Source organism: Clupea harengus, chromosome 5 (assembly GCF_900700415.2).
Source record: "Clupea harengus chromosome 5, Ch_v2.0.2, whole genome shotgun sequence".
NCBI lineage: Eukaryota > Metazoa > Chordata > Actinopteri > Clupeiformes > Clupeidae > Clupea > Clupea harengus.
Window position 1 is genome coordinate 10,210,252 of NC_045156.1, and position 23,851 is coordinate 10,234,102.

General features: G+C 42.2%; 2 protein-coding genes across 6 annotated transcripts; one reads left to right on the forward strand and one right to left on the reverse strand.

The window, feature by feature from the left end:
* On the reverse strand, nt 1-17,915 carry znf362a (zinc finger protein 362a). 3 transcript variants are annotated; one of them, XM_031567663.2, is made up of 9 exons: nt 17,829-17,915; nt 13,299-13,363; nt 11,270-11,516; nt 8,771-8,893; nt 5,910-6,195; nt 5,172-5,396; nt 3,642-3,720; nt 2,793-2,951; nt 1-383 (listed from the first exon to the last, which is right to left on the reverse strand). In XM_031567663.2, exons 2-9 carry the CDS (start codon nt 13,359-13,361, stop codon nt 267-269), a joined length of 1,299 nt encoding a protein of 432 aa, XP_031423523.2. In that variant the 5' UTR covers nt 13,362-13,363; nt 17,829-17,915; the 3' UTR covers nt 1-266. The 3 variants fall into 3 exon arrangements, with proteins under 3 accessions (XP_031423523.2, XP_031423522.2, XP_031423524.1); XM_031567662.2 differs by having other exon boundaries at nt 5,910-6,237; XM_031567664.2 differs by lacking the exon at nt 17,829-17,915 and adding an exon at nt 17,127-17,552 and having other exon boundaries at nt 5,910-6,237.
* On the forward strand, nt 16,353-23,776 carry LOC116220508. Of its 3 annotated transcripts, none has more exons than XM_031567659.2 (3): nt 16,353-16,842; nt 21,524-21,679; nt 22,331-23,776. In XM_031567659.2, the coding sequence occupies exons 1-3, from the start codon at nt 16,740-16,742 to the stop codon at nt 23,656-23,658; spliced, it is 1,587 nt and encodes a 528-aa protein (XP_031423519.1). In that variant the 5' UTR covers nt 16,353-16,739; the 3' UTR covers nt 23,659-23,776. The 3 variants fall into 3 exon arrangements, with proteins under 3 accessions (XP_031423519.1, XP_031423520.1, XP_031423521.1); XM_031567660.2 differs by lacking the exon at nt 16,353-16,842 and adding an exon at nt 17,565-19,695; XM_031567661.2 differs by lacking the exon at nt 16,353-16,842 and adding an exon at nt 19,772-20,153.
* Nucleotides 23,777-23,851: the final 75 nt, after the last annotated feature.

A 23,851-nucleotide genomic window follows, 5' to 3' on the forward strand; every position in this document is an offset into this window, starting at 1 on the left:
AGCCATGAGAAGACGGGTGATAAAAGGTGGACCTTCAAAAGAGGCCCCTCTGTGGGATAGCAGAGGAGGGGAGAGCTGAAGTCAGAGAACAGCTGGAATGAGAAAATCTGGAAGTCAGATGAGGGAGAACCGGAACTTAGGTGCAGAAGAACCGGAACTCAGGCGAGGGAGAACAGAATTCAGACGTGGGATCTCAGATGAGGGAGAACGGGATTCAGACGTGGGAACTCAGATGAGCGACAACCGGAACTAGGTGTGGGTGAGAACTAGATGAGGGAGATCCGTATGGGAATACCGGGTGAGTCCGTCCTCTGAGGGGAATGGTGGCTCACCAGATGTTCTACGACCGTGTGCTTGGACATGTGCTTCATTAGGTACGTCTCCTGCAGAGAACAAGGAGGACAGAGGACAATGTCAGTTTATTGTGGCCTTGGAGGACAGACTAAGGAATATTGCACAAAACATTTTGACACATTTGTTTCAATAATAGGAGCCTCTGTGCAGTCCTCCGGTTGTATTAGTTCTTATTCCCTTTTTTATCCGTCAAATGAATATAACTATATGCATATACTGCACTGTATCATGTCATATCTGACCTAGATCTTACATCAACTCTGTCCTACATCACATTTTTTTTTGTGTGATGTCACTCTGTCAACAGTTGTGTGGACAGAGTGACAACACACAAAAAAAACTAAAAATGTCAGCAACCAAAAGCCCTGGATGAACAGAAATCCACCTCCTCCTCAAAGCAAGTGATGCAGCCTTTAGGCTGACCGGGAGACCGGGAGACTTACAGACCAGCCGGGGCCAACACACAGGCTAAACACAGCTACAAACAGCGGATTGAAGGGCACAGGGAAAACACACAGGCTAAACACAGCTACAAACAGCGGATTGAAGGGCACAGGGAAAACACACAGGCTAAACACAGCTACAATGCGATGTGTTTATCATTGCTTCACTTTCAGCCTTGTGCTGGGAGTGAGCCCGATTGCAATTGTTGTTTGTCTAATAAATATACTTATATGCAGCTCCGGAGTCCTGAGGTAACTAGGGTGAATTTTCACCTATCATATTCTACCACCCAATGAGCAGCCTCTCACACTCTCCACCTCAGATGTTTGCTCCACCCTAACCAAACTGACTGCAAAGGGAAGGCAGCTGGCCCTGATGGAACACCTGGCCGTGTGCTTAGAGCCTGCGCAGAGCGGCCCTAAACGACTTCTGTCTTGTCGCACTCATCCTCATCATCAGCATCAAGTGCTTCGAGAGGCTGGTTCCTTCACACTTGAAATCCTGTCTAATTGCTACATTTGCCTACCGCCACAACAGGTCAACACCCACCTGGATAGTCACAACTCGTATGTCAGAATGCGGTTCACTGACTTCAGTTCACCATTTAACACTGTGATCCCCTCCAAGCTAGCCAATTTAGTATCAGCATATCCCTCAGCAACTGGAAACTGAACTTTTTGATTAACAGACCCCAGTCTACTAAGTTAGACAACTTCTCTGCCTTCACAATCTCCCTAACACTGGCGTGCCACAAGGCTGCATGCTAAGTCATCTTCTGTACTTCCTGTTCACCCATGACTGTGTTCCTGTTTATGGCTCCAACACCATAATCAAGTCAGCAGACGACACCACGGTGGTAGGCCTGGTCAGAGGTGACAACGAGACGGCCTGCAGGGATGAGGTACAGCACCTGGCCGCGTGGTGTGCCAACAACAACCTGCCACTTTGCACCCAGAAGACCAAGGAGATCATCGTGGACTTCAGGCAGGCTAGGAGCCATGCACACACCGCACCATAATCACAAACTGCATCTCAGTGGGGTACGGCACTCCAATGGGTGGTGAAAACCCCACCACTGAGAAGATTTATTACAAGTGCTGCCCATCAAGGATGTCTCCCACCCTGACCATGGACTTTCCCCCCTTCTGCCATCTGGCAGGTGTGACAGGGCCCTCTGCCATGCGTGACAGGGCCCTCTGCCATGCGTGACAGGGCCCTCTGCTTCCACAGCAGCAAGCTCAGGAAGAGTCTTTTCCCTGAGGCTGTGGCTCTGCTGAACTTCACACAAACACTCAGATAGCATCATTGTACTCATTCCTGCACTGTTTACTTTAACAAACATGTTTCAACATGTTATTTGCACAATTCATATTTTGCACAGACTGAACCGCCTAGACTTTTTACTAATAAATAATGTTACTGTACATATAACCAACTGGACATATGTTGTTTATACTCTTCATACAATGTGCATATGCTGTTCATACTGTACAAACAACCTTGCATCTACACTCTGCATTCTCTAACTCTGTCCACTGCCCCTCTGCATATATGTATTTAAATTATTTACATATATAATATTTGCATATTGTAACTCTCCACTGTTCACTGCATTTCATTGACTTTGTACTCATACTCTGCGATGAAAATGAAGTTGAATCTAATCTAAACATTAATAACTTACTTAAAAAAAGGTAGCATTATATTGAAATTTAGCCTTTTTTCTCTTTTTCTCTGTACAGGAAAAAGGGTTTCTCTTCCTATATCTGCTACTGGAAGGTCTGAAAATGTGAAAGTGTCAATCACTTTAAATCTCACTGCAGTGTTAGACAACAAAGTGGGACAACTCGTGTTACCGCGCACTGACTATAGATAAGAACAGCATCTGACTGATGGATGTTGATGCAATGAAGCCTAAATGTGCCGTCATACCCAGCGCCCACACCTTAATCCGGCTTCAATTTCTGGGAAAGATTAGTAACTTTAGTACTTACTGAGGTGTACGCCCTGCCACACATGCTGCAAGCGTAGGCCTTGGCATTTTTGATGGCGTGTGCAGACAAGTGGATCTGGAGAGAGGCTGAGTCGGAGTAGGCACGGAAGCAGTGGGGGCATTTGTAGGGCTTGTCTTTATTGTGCTGTCTCTGATGGGACTGTGGACAGGAGAAACAGCATCATTACTTTATTGTTTAACAACTCCCTCAGCAGCCTTTTCTACAGACTTTATAGGACCTGAACCACCACCAGCTCGGCTTATTAAAAGATCGGAGGAGTTCAAACACACAGTGTTGACTTTGGCAAGGCGTTTAGTCCATAACCTTGACATCTCCCACTGCAAGAGGAAAACCATGACTGCAATTGTGCTGTTAAGGACAAGTTGACGCTAGGAAAGGACTGATAACAAAGCGCACAACTTAAAAGGCGCAGTCCGCGAATCCAATTCTATACACTTTAAGTCAAATTCAGCGCACAGCTCCTCGTGGTCCTGTGACGGCCCATTTTGTTTGCATTGCAGATAAAAACACAATCCTGATTCTGTCAATGGGAAACAAACTAAATGTCTCAGACCAAGCCAGAAAATAATTCCAGTCAATCAACATGTTGCTTTCCGGAGCACGGAAAGGGAGGGGTGATGAGTGATTGGCTGTTGAGCTCAAACATCAACAACCTTTCATCAGAATCACGGGAAGTACCTTTAAGCACACGGCACAGTTAACACTGAGAAAGGACTGAAAGCATATTATTTATGTGTTTACACTACAGGCAGACTCCACCTTGTGACAATAAAAATGAAAATGCTGAACAATGACGGCTCTCTGTTTGAGGAGGATTGCAGGTCTTACTTGCAGGTTGGAGAGTTGAGTGAAGGCCTTTTCACAGCCTGGGTGAGCACACTTATATGGTCGATCGCCAGTGTGGATTCTGCGCCAGCGTGGACACACAAACACACACACAAAAACAGTACACCTGAATTAACATGTTTTTTTTTTTGCATGATCATGCATATTTTTTTTATATTTTAAAGGCTTTCAGCACTTAAAAAGTAGTAGATACATCTCCTTTGTACATGTAAGAACACTTGAAAAATCCAACAGAGGATGACAGAAAGGTAAATTGGATCTTTACCTGCATTTACCTAAATGAGTTTACAAAACCCTTTCTAACCCTTTCCGAAATGGATCTGTCACTTCCCATGTGACATTACAGTCCACAAGTTTACGTACAAAAGCCTTTCTACACAACCAAAATGGATGTCAATCACATCAAATGTGACATTTTAAAGCTTTCACAGCTTTCTACAAGGTTAACTAATGTATAAAAAATACCAATGGAATACCATTGGGGAAAAAACACATCTTGAATTCTGATGTTTCAACAGACCATAAATATGACCACAAATGTGGGATTATATCAGGAAAAGGTTTTGGAACCCCTGCGTTAAAGGTTCTAGAATGTGCCCCTTGTGCAGTGAGTGCAGTTTCTGAACTTTAAAAAGGTACTGTATTCACCAAGGACCAACAGGATCCTAACTGCCATATACTGGCAACACTGCCTCAGGTCCATACAAATTCCATTCCATAGAACACATAGAACAGTCACCCATAGGCACCTTACACACGTACGCGTTGGAATGCGTTGATCCAACGGATGGCGGAGGAGGAGTCTGGCGCATGGGGTTGTGTTGATACCAGAGACGTTATAGTGAGATTGACAGGTCAACAAACCAATCACGCCACTAGCAAGCTGTTTACCTTGTGAGTAGTAGCATGCTAACATTAGATAGGTGACTCAGACGAGGTGTCTGAGTCACCTATCTAATGTTAGCATATCCTATCAGACGTATTTTTCAGTTACAATAAAGGGTTTTTTACATTGTAGAGTGTCTATTTCTCTGTAACTTAAAAAAAATCTAAGCAAAATACGACCATCTACGGAGTTTCGTCTGCCATCTTTTTTTTTGAGCTTCCCGCTCTTCAGACGTGAGCATAAACGCGATCTGATTAGCTAGCGCCGGTGCTGTCAGTTATGCATGAAAGGCATTTGATTGGCTGACGCATGCATTGCCTCTCGAAAAGTTGAATTTTTTTTAACTGTTGCCGCAAGCTACGCATGAAACGCAACGCAAGGGAACCCAACGGAGCCACAATTCAGTTCGGCAAAGGATAACGTCACCCCATTCAAAGTGAATGCGGATGCGTCAACCTTGCCGGATCAACGCATTCCAACGCAACTGTGTGGATGTGCCGTTAGTGTACCCCTCGATATTCAATCGAGTCTCCATCGCTAATATTTTACCTTTACTGGCCCTGTACCACTAACCCTATTCAGATATGTTAAGATTCGAACATGACCAGGTGTATGACTTTTCTTACCTGGTGTGCTGCTGTAGATGGGAGAGTTGGCGGAAGGATTTCTCACAGTAAGAGCAGTGGTAAGGCTTTATGCCCAGGTGAATGCGGAGATGCTGAGCCAGGTAGGAAGCGTTGGCAAAGGACTTGGTGCAATGGGGACATTTATGAGGCTTCGCCTCTGTGTGGGACTTCGAGTGGATCTGCATGTCCGACTTGGAGAAGAACGTCAGCGGGCAACTTTTACACCTGCAAAAGAGAGAAAGAGATGGACACGGACACACACACACACACACACACAGAGGCATTTTTAAGATGCACAGATGGCATAATGTTTAACTCTGCTGTCCATATTATCATGCTCATCAGAATGTTGCAAAATGTTCCAATGATTTGAATGGGCCACCCCAACGTTCAGAGGTATTTACCATTATTGACTGAAAGGCATTAATAAGATAAACCACCACCACCAAAACGACACTTCTTCAGAAGGGCAATTAACGATCGAAATTGGTCACGTATTGAGTTAAAATGCAATGACTGGCAACTGTAGCACCGCTATACAATGTAATGCCATCCGTGTCAAAGTCCGCCACTGACCGGCTCATAATGTATGATGATAATGTAATGTCTGCATGGAAATGATCCCGACAGCGCTAGACCTGTGTTTGTTTACCTCAATAACTGTAAAGTGACTGTAGAAACTGTAGAACATCACTGCAGACTACAGTTTCTTTCACACTTCATCTTATAGGTTGTTACCTGTATGTTTTCCCTTCTTTGGCAGTGATTGTGACAGGTTGATCCGTTCCTGATGCTAGGATTGGGTAAGGAACCACGAAAAGAGGGCCCGACGGGTTCTCTGCCTTAATCTTTTTCCGGCCTCGATCCATTTTAGGGGGTGGTCCCAATAACCCAGCCAGACTCCCGCCACTTTTGATTGGCTCCATGCCAGCGCTGCTGGCCAATCCTGAGAGGACATTGTGAGATGGGGTCCCGCCCAATCGGATCTGGCCGCTTGAAGTAGGAGTAGTGGGAGTGATTGCCTCTGAAGATGTGTGATTGGATGAACGAGAGGCCAGGGCCAAACCTACAGGACAGTATGTTCACAAATTTACAAGACAGTTTTGTGGTGTATTTACTTACAATTTAAAAACTGGTTTCTTCAAGTTTGTGAACAAATGTTACAGCTATGCTTTTCCATCCATCAAGACGCAAATCACCACCCAGCAAACATCAAGTTCATATCCAACATAATAGGTAAACAAACAAATGCCCCGTCTTAAGTATACTTCCCGAGGACACGTTCAAGGTCACGCACTAGGCAATTGCAAATTTCGTGGTAACACCACACCTACTCCCTATCTTTTAAGCTGTGTTTAACAGCCGGATGAGACACACCTGGCCAGGTGAGTAAGCAGAGGTTAAAGTCTCAAGTTTCCTTCTGCAGAAGGGGAGGCTTCTAGCTTTGGGACTGCTGGTCTTGCTGCCTCTCAGCTTGGGATTTTGTTGTGTAGATGTTGTGATTTGATATTGTTTCTAGAGTTGTTGTGTATGTCTTTATATTAATAAATCCCAAGGATTTGGTGGTTTTAATAAGGTGTTTCCTGTAGTTAATTTGGGTCAGTGGTGGAGTGTTGTTCGCCTCATAGGGCTCCAAAGGTTTGGGCGTAACAATGTCAAAAAGATGCTATGTAAATAAAACTACCCTGTCTCTTTTACAGGTAGCCAGACACTTTACAAAGACTGTACAAACATGTCATGTAGGGAATGTTTGGCAAAGAAACCTGAATGTTTGGAGAGCAAAGCATTCCTAAAGTCACCCATAGATCATTGTGAAAACAACCACGTGTAATGTGGATCCTATTCAAACATCCATATTTGTATGAACCCCCTGCTTCCTTGTATAAGCAAGTCACTGCTAAATATATAGTCTTCATTCAAGCTTGTTCATGCCTCTAACAAGGTACAGGAATACAGCTTCTCAAAAAGAACCACAATTTACACTCTTATTAGCTAGCCTATTATCATGCCATTTTTAACTTCCACACTTCCTTGGAACAAGTATTTATTTAAAGCTTTCTCATCTCAATTGTGAACATAACTCAACAGTATCTCAATGAGGCATCTTTCACATGCAGTAGATGTTCCTTGGCCACACCTATTTTTACAGAAATTAAATATTTCCCAGGTCCTATGCTCAGGCCATCATTCTTTTCTTTATATATGTTACTCATTTGTGGGATCATCATTACTTCCCTAAGTGTAGTCTTCCATCATCCTTTAGGCTGCATGGATTGCTTGTCACGCAAACTACTGAGCCACAGACAGACCACCCGTGTTGCATATTTAGTCTGTTTCTGTTGGGGGCTTGTCAACAGTTGAAGTAACTGGTATATAACAGAAGTATAACTTAAGTGATCAAAATTAAAGCAAAAGGGGTTTCTTCTTTACGTCTTTTGGCCAGTTTAAAATGGATCGTTTACATCAAATGCTTAAAACAAGCTACAACAGAGGCAACAGCAGGCCTTGACATTGTCTCTGTAATGTTTCTTCAAAATTTAGATTGGTTTTCAGAAATGGTTTGAGTTAAGAAACACAGTTCATGACAGTTAACGACTGATATCACGATGAAAAGCACATTTGTTAAAATGTAAACATTTGTGTAATATTCTCTTTTGCTACCCTGTCCATTTGCAGTGTTTACAGATGGAGGGTCCTTTGTTTGTGTTCAAATAGTAACCACCTTTTTTGGCAGCTGTTCTGAATAGTATTCCTTCCTAGTAACACACCTACAAGATACACCAGCCACTGTTACCTTATACGGCTTTTAAAATAGTGAAGAACGGTGATATCTTTCCTCCACCGATTTCTCATTGCTGTAAATAAGTATTTGACCCCCTGCTGATTTCGCAAGTTTGGCCACTTGCAAAGAAATGTGTGATCTATAATTGTAATGGTAGGTCCATTTTAACAGTGAGAGACAGAGACAGAAATACTTATTTTCTCCACTGTATATGTTTATATTCAAGAAATCCCCTGTATCCTTTCAGTTCAATTACTTTGTTACTTATCTAGAATAGATATGAGGCAGGGCAGAACATAATGGAGTGCTTGAAAAGGGTGTCACGGGTCAGTCAAACTATTTACTCATGCAAATCCACACATCATACCATGTTCCTGAGAAAACATTATGTATATTCGTACAGAGAGATGGAACAGGCTCCTACTTTATGTCTCAAATAGGCTATCAGAGTAATTTTTCACAGCGTTCAGTGAGAAAAATGAGATAGATTTAGTTTGGTTGTTTTGATTTCTGTTTCGTCTTGTGTTATTTTATTCTGTTTTGTATTCCGTATGTTGTTTGGTTTCATGTGTGCAAGTTGTATGTTAACACCGGTAAGCATTTCCATTCAGGAATCAATCAATTACATTTAATTCAATTCTATACAATACTAGCCTTTTCCTTGGTGAAGGGCCAGTTCTTCTTATACGTATATATGTATTCCAAATAAATGTTTCTATTCAGTGTGCCTCCTGTTCTGCGATTGGCTGATCTTTAGAAAGTATGTGTGGGAGCTTAGTAGGTGCTGCACATATGGTGCCAAGGATAGTATTCTCACCTGACAGGTGGTTTGTCCTTGGCTGGTCAATAATCTGACGCAAATGCCAGTCTTCCCATAGTCCTCTGGCTTTCAGAGCCGTTTTGTCATCCAGATTCAAGTTTACATCACCAAGAATTCGACCTGTTAGAGAGAAATTGCAAAGACAAACCTAAAATGAGTGGATAATTGATTGACATGTAGCAGGAATCCATCAAAATTCAAACAGCAAAAATATGAGTATATGTATATCTAGGGAGAGTGGGGCAAGTCGTCACAAGGGTAAGGTGTCACGCGGTTAATTCCTCCAAAATTATGGGGAACTATCTAAAAATTAAAATAGCTTCATAGTGTTACACACCCTTGTGAGTGAAAATCTTGTTTTTTAATCAAGGTCACTCTAAAGCAGTGGTTCCCAAAGTGTGGGCTGAACCCCCTGGTGGGACACAGAGGTACAGCAGGGGGGGGGGGGGGGGGCATGGGTTGAGGGCACAGAATGGACTGAAAACAATCAAGTACTGGTCAAATTAAGTATGGCAGTGAGCAATTTTTTTTAGTATTATTGTCTATTATAAAAGCCATGAAAGGTTTGGGAACTACTGTTCTACAATGAAGTGAGCACAATTTTCCCACTTTTCCCCTTCCAAAGTAAAAAGAAGGCATACAACATTTTATGTAATAGAAATCATCAAATGCACAGTACCCTGATGTTTTTATTGAAGGAGAAAAGCTCACACCTGTATCTGATTTTAAATATCTGGGGATCATTTTAGATTGCAATTTAACCTTTAAAAAACATGTCAAAATGGTGGCCAATACCATTCAATTTAACTTGGCTAATTTTAGACATGTAAGGCCATACTTAACAGAGGCAGCCAAACATTTTATGTATGCCATGATCTTTTCTCACATCTCGTGCGCCAGTTTGTCAGTGTTCAAAAACAAACTTGGATGTAGAAATGGATACAAAATAATAGGGGTGGGAATCTCTTGGCACCTCACGATTCGATTCGATTCCGATTCAGAGGTCAACGATTTGATTCTAAACCGATTATCGATTCTAAACCGATTATCGATGATCGATTCTAAACCGATTATCGATTATCAATTCTAAACCGATAAAACGATTATCGATGCATGTCGATTTTTAAAACATTTGAGTTTGCTACTCAGTCTCAAATCACTTCCTACTTTGTGTTTGATAATTAAAGAAAATCAGCAGATGAATTACCTTCCCTATTTTTTTATTAGAGAAAAAGCTTTTCCTTGTCACAATTATGACTTTCAATGAACAATGCAATAATCGATGCAGCTTGCATTTCAACACAAAATGGATGTGTTCAAAATTTTTTTTTAAAAAAATTATAATTTCTTTTTTTCATTAAAAAATCGATTATGAACTTTTCTGAATCGAAACAGAATCGTTGTAGAGAGAATCGAGAGAAATCGAAGAATCAATTTTTTACCCCACCCCTACAAAATAACCAAACCTGCAACCATAATTAGGCCACTGCATTACTCACACCGTAACTTCCTTTTATGTCTAACACCTTGTATGTCTGTCTGGTTTTTACAATTTGTTATCTTAACTGCACTGTTTTGTCAAACTGTTGTTTACCTTGTATGTCTGTCTGGTTTCTACAATTTGTTATCTTAACTGCACTGTTTTGTTGTTTATCTTTTTTATTTTTATTAAAAAAGTCTCTCTCTGTCATGTCCTGCCAAGGGACAATGGATGAAAACTAGCTAACCTAGCTAATTCTGGTGCATTTCATTTTTTTGGGAAATGTTTATCAATGTACAATGTCCCCTTTCAAATAAACGCATAAATAAAAAAATATATAAATATATGTTTTTTATGAATATTTTTTTTTTTTTTACATTTTTATGATTAGAGGTGATTGTTGTATGTGATTCGATGCTTTACCTAGAGTCTTAGTTTTGCACTGGCATTGAGATTAAGCCAAAAGCAACAGCCAGGGGCAAGTGGTCTCTTGTGACCAGGGGCTATGTTGTTACATGTGTTATGTTGACTATTCAAAGCCCTGGCAGGCTGTCTCTCCTGAACTGGAGATGATCATTTGCAGGGGAATGTGACAACATTCCCTGCTCTCCCCTAAGAGTACATAAAAAAACATAACATAAAAAAAAATTGACAGCCAAAATAGTTTGACAGAATGTAGGCCAACAATTTCACAAATAATACTTGTGGAAAGTATTTTTTTTACTTATTTACACATACAAAAGTGACCGTTGTTAATGCCTGTCCATTGAGCATGTGGCATCCACACTATTACTTGTTTTGCAGTCGTACAATGAATCATAAGCGCAATTATCATATGGTTTGCAAAACGTGTGTTTGAGAAATTTGTCATCCTTCTAGGTCTAAGACATACTGAACGGACAGTTAGAGGACTGTGAGGAGCGATTTAAAGGGTATGCTCAAGCTGATTGATCATTAAGGCCTTTTCGCAAAACACTTTTTTCCACGTGTATTTATTTTTGGTATTTTGATAGTACCTGCCACAGTGCTGGAGGCTGGTCTGGCATGAAGGGCCACATCAGGCTGTGAGGGACTGTGGGCATGAAGGCCGGGCATCTGCTGTAGTTTGGGCACTGTCATCGCATGCTGCCCTGCCTCTGTGGACGTGGCCTGCATCAGCAAAGGCTGCTGGGAAGCGCCGGTTGTGGGCGGCAGGTGTGGAGGTCTGATCTTCTCCGCCATCAGCTGCTCTTTAATCTTGTTGATGAGCACCAGGTTATCCAGCTGCCGAGTGAGCATACACACAGTGACACAAGAGAAAACAGGAGCCTGTAGCTCGATGAAACTTAGAAATAAATATTAGAGCTCCCTCCAGTGGACACAGTGCAAGTACACTTTGGTACCTAAGTGTGGTATACATTTTCTCCCAAAATAAGGGCTTCTGAAAGGAAAGTGAATAGAGGATAGAAATGATTGCCTGAAGCAATGTCTGATGCCTCCACTTCCCTGGACTATCTGGATTCAATGGAAGATAGAAGTTTTGGTGTGGTACTAAGAGACTTAGGAGGAGTTTTTACCCACAGGCAGTGAGACTATTGACCTCAAATTTAGTTACTCACTAAGTTTTTTAATTCAGCACTCTCTCCTTATTTAATTTTTTTAATTTTGTATTTTTGCACAGTGTGGAGCGTAGACCCTTTTTTATAATTCACTACATGTTCGTGTATGTGACAAATAAAGCACTTGAACTTGAACTTGTGAACCATGTTTGAAAACTAAGTTGGAAAAGCTAACCTACGCTGACAGCATTTGACACTGAAGCCAATGAAGTAGGCTTCATCCTCTCTGTGTGCTTTTGCTGCTAAAATAATCTACCTCCTCTCTCTTTAAAAATTATCATATACAATAGCTGCTACATGCAGAGAGTACCAATTAGTACTGATGTGACTACAACAGGGCTGTTGCCTATTTCATATTCTAAAACAGATGTTGATAATGAAACTTGATTATGGATGTGGAAGTGAATTCATCCTATGACATTTGTAATTTAACAGTTCCATGTATAAAGACAAATGGCATGCTAGCAGGCACAAAAATGTCTTATTTATCAGCCATGTTGAATAACCCAAAATAAGATATAGCCAAAATAAGACTTTCAGCCATAAAACCGACTGATAGCTAAACAATCTTAAACATAGCATGCTTCTCTGATTCATTGAAACACAACCACCAAGGTCATTTAAAAAATGATAATAATGTTATCGCATTGGTCTACATAGTTCCCAAACAAGGCCAAATTACAATCTAGAACACATTCTGAGTCAGACATATTAATCTCTCCTGAGGACATCAAGTCAATAAAAAAGCTAACTGATGAGGTGGCACAGAGGCATTTAATCAGCTAACGTTTACTTCAGCCCAAGTTGTGACTTCATCAACTGTCTGCCTGTGTGCGGACTGTCTTGTGAACCTTTGATATTGGGGACTGGCTTCCTATGTGCGAATCTGACAGAAGAATTTCTAAAACTTCCACAACCAGTCACGTCGGTGAGTGAGATGCTCATACACTGTACCTTTGTTCTAAGCTAAAAATAATAGTTTGGAGAAAAGAAAGATAACTTCAGTCAAAAAAAATGTGGTGTATGTTATCTGATTTTTATATCATAAAACTAACTTGCTGAAACTATGTATGACATTAATAGGGAACTCAAAGCTGTCTACTGGTATGTGAAATTTTGGGCGGCCTATTTAGCATTTTACTTTTCAATACCGGCTACTCCCTTACTGCTACACAGAATAACCAAAAGAATCAGAAAAAAGTTACATTTGTGCAAATGTGTTGAGTGAATGACCTAAAGAAAACAGAAGATTGTTTCAGTAAATCGTTTTTCTTGATTTTAAACGCTCTCCCCTACTAATTCCTGCAAGTAAAATTTTTGGTGATCAACCCAAATCTGATAGTTCAGCAGACGTGATCATCCCAACATGAGTCACATCCCAACCAGACACAGGATGCTTTGCTTGATCTGCTGCTGAAAAGGTGAAAGAAACTGTGGATGACCTTACCTGCCCAGGCATGGAAGGAGGTGGAGGCCAGAAATATGGGTTATTAAACCGAGGCTCCGCCATTCCTAAAAGAATCAAACGGGGGAGCAATGATTATTGATTATTGTACTCAATTGATTGATAGCAATTATTTGTGGCGTGTGTCATGCTATTATTGATTGAATGATGCCAGAGGATTGCTGATGCTACTCTGTATTATCCTATGGATTGTTGTGTAATGTCCTGTTACATTATTGTATCACAGATTACGTAACTAAACGGCTTTTCTACACAGGCCTAGCAGCCTTTCAACATTCTGAACATTTTAATTTGTTGCTGGATTTAGAATGGCGGGAGAAAAAAAACTGTACTTTTCATCACACAAATGGGGGTAACTCCGTGATTCAACAGCATCTAGCAGGAGTTGGACGTTGAAGTTTGTTGGCGTTGGCATTAGTTGGGGCAGGGTGACTTAGCCTTGGGTCTCACTGTTATTCCCACTGTATTGTTTCAATACTAATAACAAATATCAGTCTCGGCTTCACTAAGGCACGGTCGGTCAGTATTTTTTGTTCTTGTGCTGCATCAGGAACAGGAACAATCAGCTCTTGAGGTGAACTAAACTACAAAAATAGTTTAGAGTTTCCACCCTTTGGTCTGGAAGACGGTAGAAGAGGGGTTCACCACCAACTCATCAATGGCAGTAACATCAGTTAGACTATGCGCTTTCATTCATAATTTAACTCAACGATCAGAAGCAGTTTGCCAACCACACTTGAAAATGTTCAAAACACAAGCAGCCCAGTGTCTCAAGCCTGACTTGCAACTCCCCGTCTGTCTTTTAAAGAGTTTAGAGAAACACTAAGGACAAGTGGAAGGAGGGCAGACGTTATGAAAAGTTCAGCAAGATTTCTTCAAAGAGAAACTTCTGAGTGACAATGTCCCACAGGGATGAAAAAAAAAAAACAAGACTCCTTGTTTAGTCTTCCCCTTTATTGGCCAATCGTTAAGAGCGGTTCAAACCAACCCCAGTACGTTGTGAGTATTCACCAAAAGAGAACCTGCCCGTAGTAAGACAGTAAGCGTAAGAAGATCATTAGGCACCATTAGAATGCATGCATGCTGAGAAAAGAAGTTTGAAATGTGTGGGACTTTCACATAGAAATTGGGCATTTTTGTTTCAGTTCAGAGGTCTGCAAGGAATGTTAAACAAAACATTATCCTCTTGAGACAAATAATGACTCAATATCTATGTAATATGGCTGACTGTGTAGAACAACATATTCAATTCAAATTAGTTACACATTAGTAATTTGTTTGTGTAACAAACCATGCAACATCTCACATCTAAATGATTATAAAGATATTATTGATTTGATCACAGTTGGCGAAATCAAGTGGCACACACCCTTAACATGGTTCTGATTTGTAGCGTAGCCTAGAGGTGCCTTGATCTTGATCGTCTTGATCACAGACCGCTCTTAATTAATTTACCATAAACACACCTAGCCTCTAAAGGCCATGTTAAAGGTGCGGAATATAATCCTGCTGGAATTTTAGGAAAAGACATCTCCTTCCTCTCACAGGTCTGCACCAAGCCCTCCTTCTGTCCTCAATGCACACTTATTGGACAACTTGCTGTGCTTTTCAAAATGAGGGACAGCTACTGTATATAGCTCAATCACTGCAAAGAACTCTTGTGATTGGTTTACAATGAGTAGATACAACAAATAAATTAGTTCCTGATAACAGATAGCATAGGACAGCAACAGAGACCAGATTTTTTTGATTTCACAGAGAGCTAATTTAATTGCTAGTATTCCTATAACATAAATCAAATCAAACTTTATTTGTATGGCGCATTTCATACCAGGAGGTAACCCAATGTGCCTCACAGAAGGAATATAAAGAGCTTCTATCAAATTTTACAAAACAGTGATCCCTAGCTTCAAAAGAGTGTGATATAAAGCGATCATATAATTTGGCATTTTTTCCCATTTTGTCAGTGAAAAGAATCCTTTAGTTTAGAAACTACATAAGGTAATAGAGTCTCACACACACAACAGTGATCTAACCTACACATCACAAGCAGAGGGGGGTCTCAACATAATTGTGGTTATAGTTGAAGTAGCATATAGCCTTAGCAAACACTGAAGCACATGAATAGCTTATTGCAAAATGCTCTATACATCACTGTTATCAAAGCCAACATACATGCGTTGATAGTCAGACACAAAAACTGCCACAATTTTGTCCTCTTAATTTATTAGGAGACTGATAAATTAAGTTCAACCACGGTCACTCCTACTGCAGATGGAATACAAGTGGCCTAACACAAGAATCAGGTCTAGCCTACTAAAGTCGTCCCGTTGATGGGGAACCAGAAAGATAGCCCTAAGAAACATGTATGCCATCAAAGATCAATGAATCTATTACAAAATGTCATCGTTTTAGAGGCAGAGAACTAAAATGAACAGAAACAAAGGCATTGAGAATCAAGATGCACAATCAGGCTTGAGATTAAATGAAGATTTTTTTTTGTCTTGTTTCCCTCCAAAAACATCCACCTCACTACCTCCAGGAAGTGAAACCTACACCCTATGGCATCATTAGGGAAATATTTTGTGGGTTTTAGGTTCATAGGCCTGGACATATCATCTTTATTTTTTTTGGCTGATGTAAATGAACTGTGCTATGCAGCCCCCCTATTCAAACAGACTTTGGAACCTTCAGAACGGCGGACGCTGCCAAAGCATGCAATGTCATAGAAAGGAATTCATTATGCATGAGAGCAAACCCATTTTTCTGTTTTTTAAGTCAGACTTGGGTTAGAAATAACAAAGATTTCTAAAAGATTAGACTTGTGGAAATGAACATTTTGCAGACAGCTGAGAACAGAGTGAGAAAGAATTAACAGACCGTGCACAAAGATTCAATGCTGTTCTTGGTTATGCATCCTAAACTGAAAAGCATTATTTTTCAGTGTCTAAATCAACAAAACTGATTACCAATTATGTTCACCATTACTAAATCCCTCCAGTACACCCATGAATAACATCTAGGATATATTTCAAGACTAAACTTCATCTGCTCCGCATTGAATGCTGCGCAGCTGTATAAACAGCATACCTCACAGGGGGTAATTTAGATTTTTTTTCTGGCATTTTAGAAATAATAATGCTGCTATGATATATTGGTGTATTCTGTGTACCTGATCGTTTATCAGCCTACAACTAAGCAGCAAACAAACTTGGCCTACACTCCCCAGCTGTCATTTACAGTGCATGCTAATCCACCTATCTAAACCGTCCTGCAATACAATGCAATGCAGTTCACTGCAATACATCTCTCGGATCAAGCACGGGTAATTAGAATGTCAATGAACGAGATTAATGGATTAAACTAAGTGATCAGAACGCAAGGTATTGTGGGAAGATCCTTGAGGTGTTGGACTGCTTCGGGATGCTCAACACTAAACAACTTCGACTAAACATAGCGTCAAAATGGAAAAGGACCGGACATTTTCATGAAATTGTACCCAAATCAGGTCATTCGCATAACAGAGGTAATACCTGGTTTAGCATTCGGTTAGGTAGGCTAGATAACCTAAATCACGTCTCTAGCAGTTTACAGCAAGCCTATGTGGAGACTACATAAGCGATTTAGACGCTGTAGCCTTTAACAGTTTTGCTAAAATTAAACTTCACGATACAAATAGTCTACCATGTTAATGCTAGTTAACCTGTAACGTTAACTTAATGGTTACATGACTCAAAAAACAATTGTTTGTACTGTCGAAGTAGGCTACTGAATGGATGCATTCCCCAAAACTGATAAAAGTTACTTAACTTTTCAGCTTTTGCTCTATCGGTATCACCGCGATTATTTCCAATTTCTATATTTTCCTTTTTCAAATTAAAGATTTGCAATAGACAGACGCGAACATTTAGACGCTTAAGAAACTCGGCTCCATCTCTGCCCGCTGTAGCCTCTCCCACATTCTCAGACAGTTTTATTAAAAATTTCAGACAAAAGGAAAACAAAAATGGCAGCCCGTCTTATTTTTATAAGGACAGGACGCCATATTCTGCAGACCCCAAATTTGCAGACAAAATCTCTACCGAAAATGAGTCGATCATAACCCATGCAAATATGCCACCCGTTTATTTGCATTAAGTGCTCGAATGATTGTTTACTTAGATTTGCAGGTTTGAATAGCCCGGCTCGGAGGAGAAAAAAAAACTAGACACTTCCTACAACAATCATGCCTTGCAAAATGGCATTGCAATAGGCAAGATAGGTTTCGTCGCGTTGCAAATTCCAGCTGTGCTAACATGGAAAATTCGTCGTTCCTCTGGATGTGTAACATGTAACATGGTTGTATTATATTCGCTTAAAAATGCTATTTTTTTTTTTTCAAAACATGCGCTTTACATTTTTTTTTATTCGAACTTTTCAGCGAGCGGAATAGGAAACAACTCTGACGAAATTACAAAACGGTCTGCGAGCTGTACTAAAACTAAGAGAAGAAAAGAAGGAATCCATACGTACCCAACAATTCGATGGCAGATTTTGATATTTTATAAAAGGTTAGGATGTTCTTTCTGCCTGCTTTCAGTCGGAGTTCAGACCTTCCGGGTCGCCTACTGTTCACTTCTGGGTGCTGCAGGCGAACAGCGTATATCATGAGAGTGTTCTGTAAATATCAAGCGAAATACTAAAAATAATACAAGCTAGACAGTTGGAAATGTGAAGCTGTAGGTTACAGGCAACACCAAATGCACAAAATCAGACTGTTGTCAGACATATCAATGTAGTCGTTTTGGTGTTAGTCGGGTACCGCTGCAGTGACTGTGCAGGCGTAAAAAACAATGCATAAAGGCAATAAATGTTTCGCCTATTGCTCATGGCATCAGTGCACCACCTTTTCACAGCATTCATCTGAAAATGTGGCATGTTTCTTAAATACTTTGGTACAGATGGCATTCCTCGGTACTCCTGTGTTCTGTGGGTAGACTAGCCAACTTCGCTTTCATCGCGTACTATTTGATGGCACATTACAAAATAAGAGGTCGATGTACAATTTTTTAGCTATTTGGGCTACTGTTGTTGATTCACAAATGGTTGTTGTCAAGTAAGATAGAACCTTGTGTGTATGGTCTCTCATCAGTTAGTCTACAATAGACCTGTTAGAGTTTGGACTGGATAGTTATAATTTGTTCAAACACTTCATTAGAACTACACAGGCTAATCAATCCATTAGCACTCAAAACCACATCTGGCCAGAACGGTCTGTGGTTCTGCGCTTCTCTGAGTGTGCCGCTAGAGGGCGGTCATTGAAAGAGGAAACATACTTTACACGTTGTTTCTCTTAAAGGGGCTTGCAGTGGATTGCATTTTGGTGTGAAAATATGAAAATGCGTCTAGACCCCGTCTACAGTTTTTTTTATGTTCAGCTAGGCAAGTCACAACAGCTGTCCTTGCTGTTCCTGTGAAGATCAGGCATATTACCAGAAAAGCCATGAATATACAGGAGTCAGGTGGTGATGTGGCACTGGTGATTAATTGGCCACAGAACTGTAATCTCTTCTTACTTTTATTCAGTATTTCAGTATTTGTTCCTCTTTTCTTTTAGGCACATGGACTATATCCCACTGGTGCCTTTTCATAGGCTGTCAGTTAATCTGAGGATGTTGGTTTGACTTGACATTTCTTTTCCAAACTTAAAAAAAACGGCAGAAAGATTAGGCAGAATGTTGCCTATTACATAATTTCAACCAGTATGTATTGTGATTTTTTTGTACAGCAATGAGAAAGACCGCAGAGAAACTGAAAAAGCTCACTATGTGGGCTGATTCTTTTATAAAACAATTCTATGGATATATTTTTGTAAAATAAAAAATTCTAAAAGATCTTCTGTGCAGTTTACTATGAAATTAGGGTAAATTTGTTGCTGGTTTCGGGCCTTTTGAGGACAGTTTTACAACTTTCCCTTGGTATGACATCTCTGCCTCCTTTGGCAGGCATAGAGAGAGGGACTAAAGGGTGAGTAAAACACATGGTACTTGGCTAGTGAGTGAGTGACACTGGTACAAAGGAAGGGAGAGACAGAGAGAGAGAAAGAAAAGGAGATAGACCTGTTGGGATAATGCAGACATGAGGATGGCCTCTCCATGGAGAAAAAGCTGTTGGACCGGTTTGTGTGTGTGTGTGATCTCTCAGCAAACACAGCAGGCACACCCTCCTGTCAGGCACGTGCTGACACACACACACACACACACGCAGGTGAGGTGAGAGTGTTTGGTTTGGACACGTCTCCCGAGTGGGAGGTTTTTGGGGGTGCTGGGGGAGGTGAGATAAGGACTCAGAGGCATTGAGCTAGAGCACCTAAAAGCAGAGCGCGCGCGTGGGACCTCAGGTAAGCCAGCGAGCTCCCTTACTCTCCCTAACGCTCCCAATCGCTCTTTTCCTGCACCTCCCTTCCTCTGCTTTCCTCTCGCAGTCAGCCTTATCTGGTGCAGCCTGCGCTGGAGGCAAAGTTTGTGCAAAAGTCGTAATTCTTCAGCCATGCCATGCCGCAAAAACAAAGAGCAGACCTGTGTAAATATCTGTGAAGGAGTGGTCTGTGTGCCTGTTTTCCATTTTGCAACTGCGATCTTCAAATCCTGACATGTGCATTGCGCTGTGTGGTTTTGCACAATGCCATGTTTAACAATGAGACGGTCAGACAAAGGACTTTTGTTTGAAACAGGGTATTTGTAGAGACAAACACACTTGCTGATATAAGTCAAAAATATTTGAGACCTGCTCAACAGGTCCCCTGGGAAACGTTCAGTGCAGAGGAATATTGTAAACAGAGTGGCAAGGTTAAACTGGGTAAGGTTAAACGATCATTTGAAATGTTTCCTAAAGATGACCTCACTGCTCTGTATGTGATGGTGTCACAACACCAATTCTGTTTGGGTTGACATCATTTTTAACATTGATTGTTGAATAAGCAGTCTAAAATGCTAACAATTAATAGTTTCCAATTTCCAATTAGTTGTCCAACTAGTTGAGTATTACAAATGTTAAACTTTAAATGTATTTGGCAGGGACACCAACCTAACTATAGGTGTGTGTTTTTTTCCATTTCTATTTTGAAATAATTTTCACTCTCAGTGTAATTATTTTTAACATGAATAATTCTGTGGTTGAACCCAAAAAGTATGCCATGAATTTGTCAATGTGTGTACATGTGTGTATGATGATGATGATGGTGGTGGTGACTAGGGGGGAGGGTGTGTGCACCAACCCTGTGTTCATATAGAAACACTAATTAAGCCTGGCTTTCATACTTCAGATTTATTACAGGCAGGTTGGTCCTGTAACATCTGTACAAATATCCTATTCGATTTTAAACATAAAGCACACACATATCCCAAGTTTCATAGCTTATAATTTATTTATCATTGCCTTAAATATTAAAATGTATTGAACGTTTATGCTGTGGAAAAATACATTTGTTTTGCCTTTCCATCCAGGGCAGGTGTGCCTTGCCATGGATTTGCTAACCAAATGAACAACGTTAAATAATTCAATAACTTGTAAATGCTACGTTCAGGTTTGGACTTGTAGGTTTGGAAGAGTATCGCTCTTTTTTTTGTCAGTGCTTTTGACACCAGCCCCGGGTACTGTGGATTGTACATAAACCAAAGATTTTAGGAAACCGCGTTGCCATATGGTACCCTCAAGTTCTGGCCAGGAACCAAACCAACCTGTAGCTGTTACTGACAATCCACCACAGCCATTTAAGTTTGAGCAGGGTACCTACCTTCAGTAGGGTTCCTAAGACTGTCCTCCAGACTCCAAATGGTTGCAAACAATCTGAAGATAAAGATGATGAAGAGATATTCTTTGCCTAAATTGACCCTCAATCTGACCCCAGTACAACCAATTAGCAGGTTTCCCCTCCAATCCTCTTTCTAGCCGAGAGCCAGTATGTGATTTGGCGGAATTAGAGAGTATACCAAGTGTTGTTTACGGAAAAGAAAATGTCGAGGGGCCGGCTAATCACATATTTAGTGACACGTCTCCTTTCACTACAGGTACACAGACACGTTCACACCTGGTTGCACCAGCACCTTCCACTGCGTGCGTAGAGAGCACCTTGTGCACCTGGCTGCCTTGTAGGCTCACCTAAACATTCATATCTGTTTCCACTCATTTTCGGTTGCTGTTTTGTTCCGTTTTGCTCCGATTCACAGGTGTAGTGATGGCAGGACTGCTGGAGGCTGTCCTCACCATGTGTGTGTGTAAAGTGGGCTTTAGCATCCTCTGCCTCCCCATGGTCCGTGGACCCCTCAGCTCCGTCGGGCTGTGCTGCGGCTGTCTCCTGCTCTTCACCGACCTCGCTATCACGGGTGAGCAGCCTTCTGCCTCCTGGTCTTATCTCCACCCGCGTCTTAGCTCAGCTCCCAGCCCCTTGCTATTCTTAGCTCACACACTTGCAGGCATACTTTCTCTGTTGTGTTGTGTTGTGTTGTGTGGTGTGTGTATGTGGAAGCAAAGAAGACAGTTCCACACAGAACTTGCCAGTTAAAAATCCACTGCAGATGAAATCTGCTGTAGAACAAAGAACCCATCAAGAGCAGATTAGCTGAAGCACCCCTTAAATGCTCCAAATGTCCCCCCACTGGAGGAGTTCTGCTCTTCTCTTCACCACACCAGCAGCTAGCGTTTTGGATATTGCCTCTGTGAAATTACAGCCAATCTTGGGGGCTTTGAGGTGGTGGAGATGGAATGTGATCTGAGTATTAACATGACTGTGTGCAATCATTCATTCACATTTGCATTTAATTGTCTTTCCAAAGAGGAATCTCAACATTGGTCTTTCTCAGTATCTGAACAATACTGATACTGTATGTATATATATACTGATAGTTTTTTTATGTAAGAACTCTGATGTAAGGCTGACATGGTTGTAGAATGTTGACATGGTTGTAGAAGGTGATGTTTCTTTTCTGTGCACAGTCTGACCAGGTTGTGCTTCTGCTTGCGTGTTGATGTTGCAGTGTTCCTGGCTTTCCTTTGGCTGTCTGGCTCCTGGCTAGTGCCTTTTACCGTCTCCACCGACAGCATCGCCCATCGCTTCCTCCTCTTCCTCACTCACACCTACGGGGGTGTGATGCTGCTCATCATCCCTCTGGTTGCCGTGGAGATGGCATTCCATCTCCACTGGCCCCAGCTCAGAGGGATGGAGGGAGAGTGTGGAGGGAAGGGTTTCCAGACGAAGGGAGAAGAGGGCAGTGCCAGGGCCGAGCCTAAGAGAGCGGAGCGGCAGAACCGGACCGCTTCCTCTGCGGGCGCTCTGGCCCACGTCGCCTGTGTCCTGAGCTGCCTGTTGGCGTGGTGCATCTCTGGGCTCCGTGCTGAACGCCACTGGGACCTGGGCGTTGAGCTCTGCCTGGAGGGAGACACCGGCGGCAGTGGTGGTTCCCTCTGGCGTTGTCTCCCCAGCCTGCTCTCTGCCGCCTGGCCAGACTTCAGCGAGCCCTACTGGGGACTCCCTGCTGCCGCCGTCCTTCTGGGGCTCTGCGGGAGCCTGCGTCTCATCAGTCTCAGGCCCACCGGTGACCACGTTTGCCCAGAGAAGGCTGAACGTTCATCGGAGGGGAAGGAGAGAAAGCGGTCAAGCACGGAGCTTGGCCGAGTGCAAACGCGAGCGACCGATGTGCGCCCAGAGAGCGCAAAACTTTCTTCGGAGAAGGAGAGGGAGAGGGAGCACAGCTCGGACGTGGATAACCGAGGTAAAATGCAAACAAGACCTGTGCTCTGTGCACTCGCTAATCCCACAGGTGGCGTCTCGACACAAACCCTTACTGTTGACACGGGAACAACATCCGGCAGGTGCTGTGTTCTCAGTACAGTCGCGCCTCAAGGCAGCGAGCAACCCCGACCACCCCCTCCTCATGGGAAGAACTGCCCTTCATCTCAGCGCTTTGCGCTGCCTGGCAGGTGCGGGCCCCCGACCGAAACCGAGACGGTGGCTAGGCAAATCCAGAACAAACAATCTCTAGTGCTTGCACAGCCACTGCGACAAAACATGCCGGAGATGTGCTTTGCGTGTACAACAACACAGTCAGAGAGCAGCGGGAGCCAGACAGACCCACAGCAGCTGTGTTACCAGCCCTGCCGCCAGAGCTGGGATTTTCCAGGGGGATCCCCCAGCCCGAGGGGCCTGCTGATAGTGGGCCTTGTGTGGGGGGTCTTTATCTGCCTCTTCCCTGTGCCTCTGGGCTTCAGCGTCCTGCTCATCCGCCACACAGAGACCCTGGTTTTGTTTGGGCTGAAAGTCCTCACACAGTCACCGTCACACAACAAACACACAGAGTCAACGTGACGAATAGATAAAGGACAGAGTGTACGGGGTCATGAGTGTGTGTGTGTGTGTGTGTGTGTGTGTGTGTGTGTGTTGATGTCAGAGAGTAGTGTGTATGTGCTTGTGCATTTATATAAAAAGCAAAGTGTGTGTGTTTCTGTGTGGCTGCTTGTTAATGTTAGAGAGAGCAGTGTGTGTGTGTGTGTTAATGTCC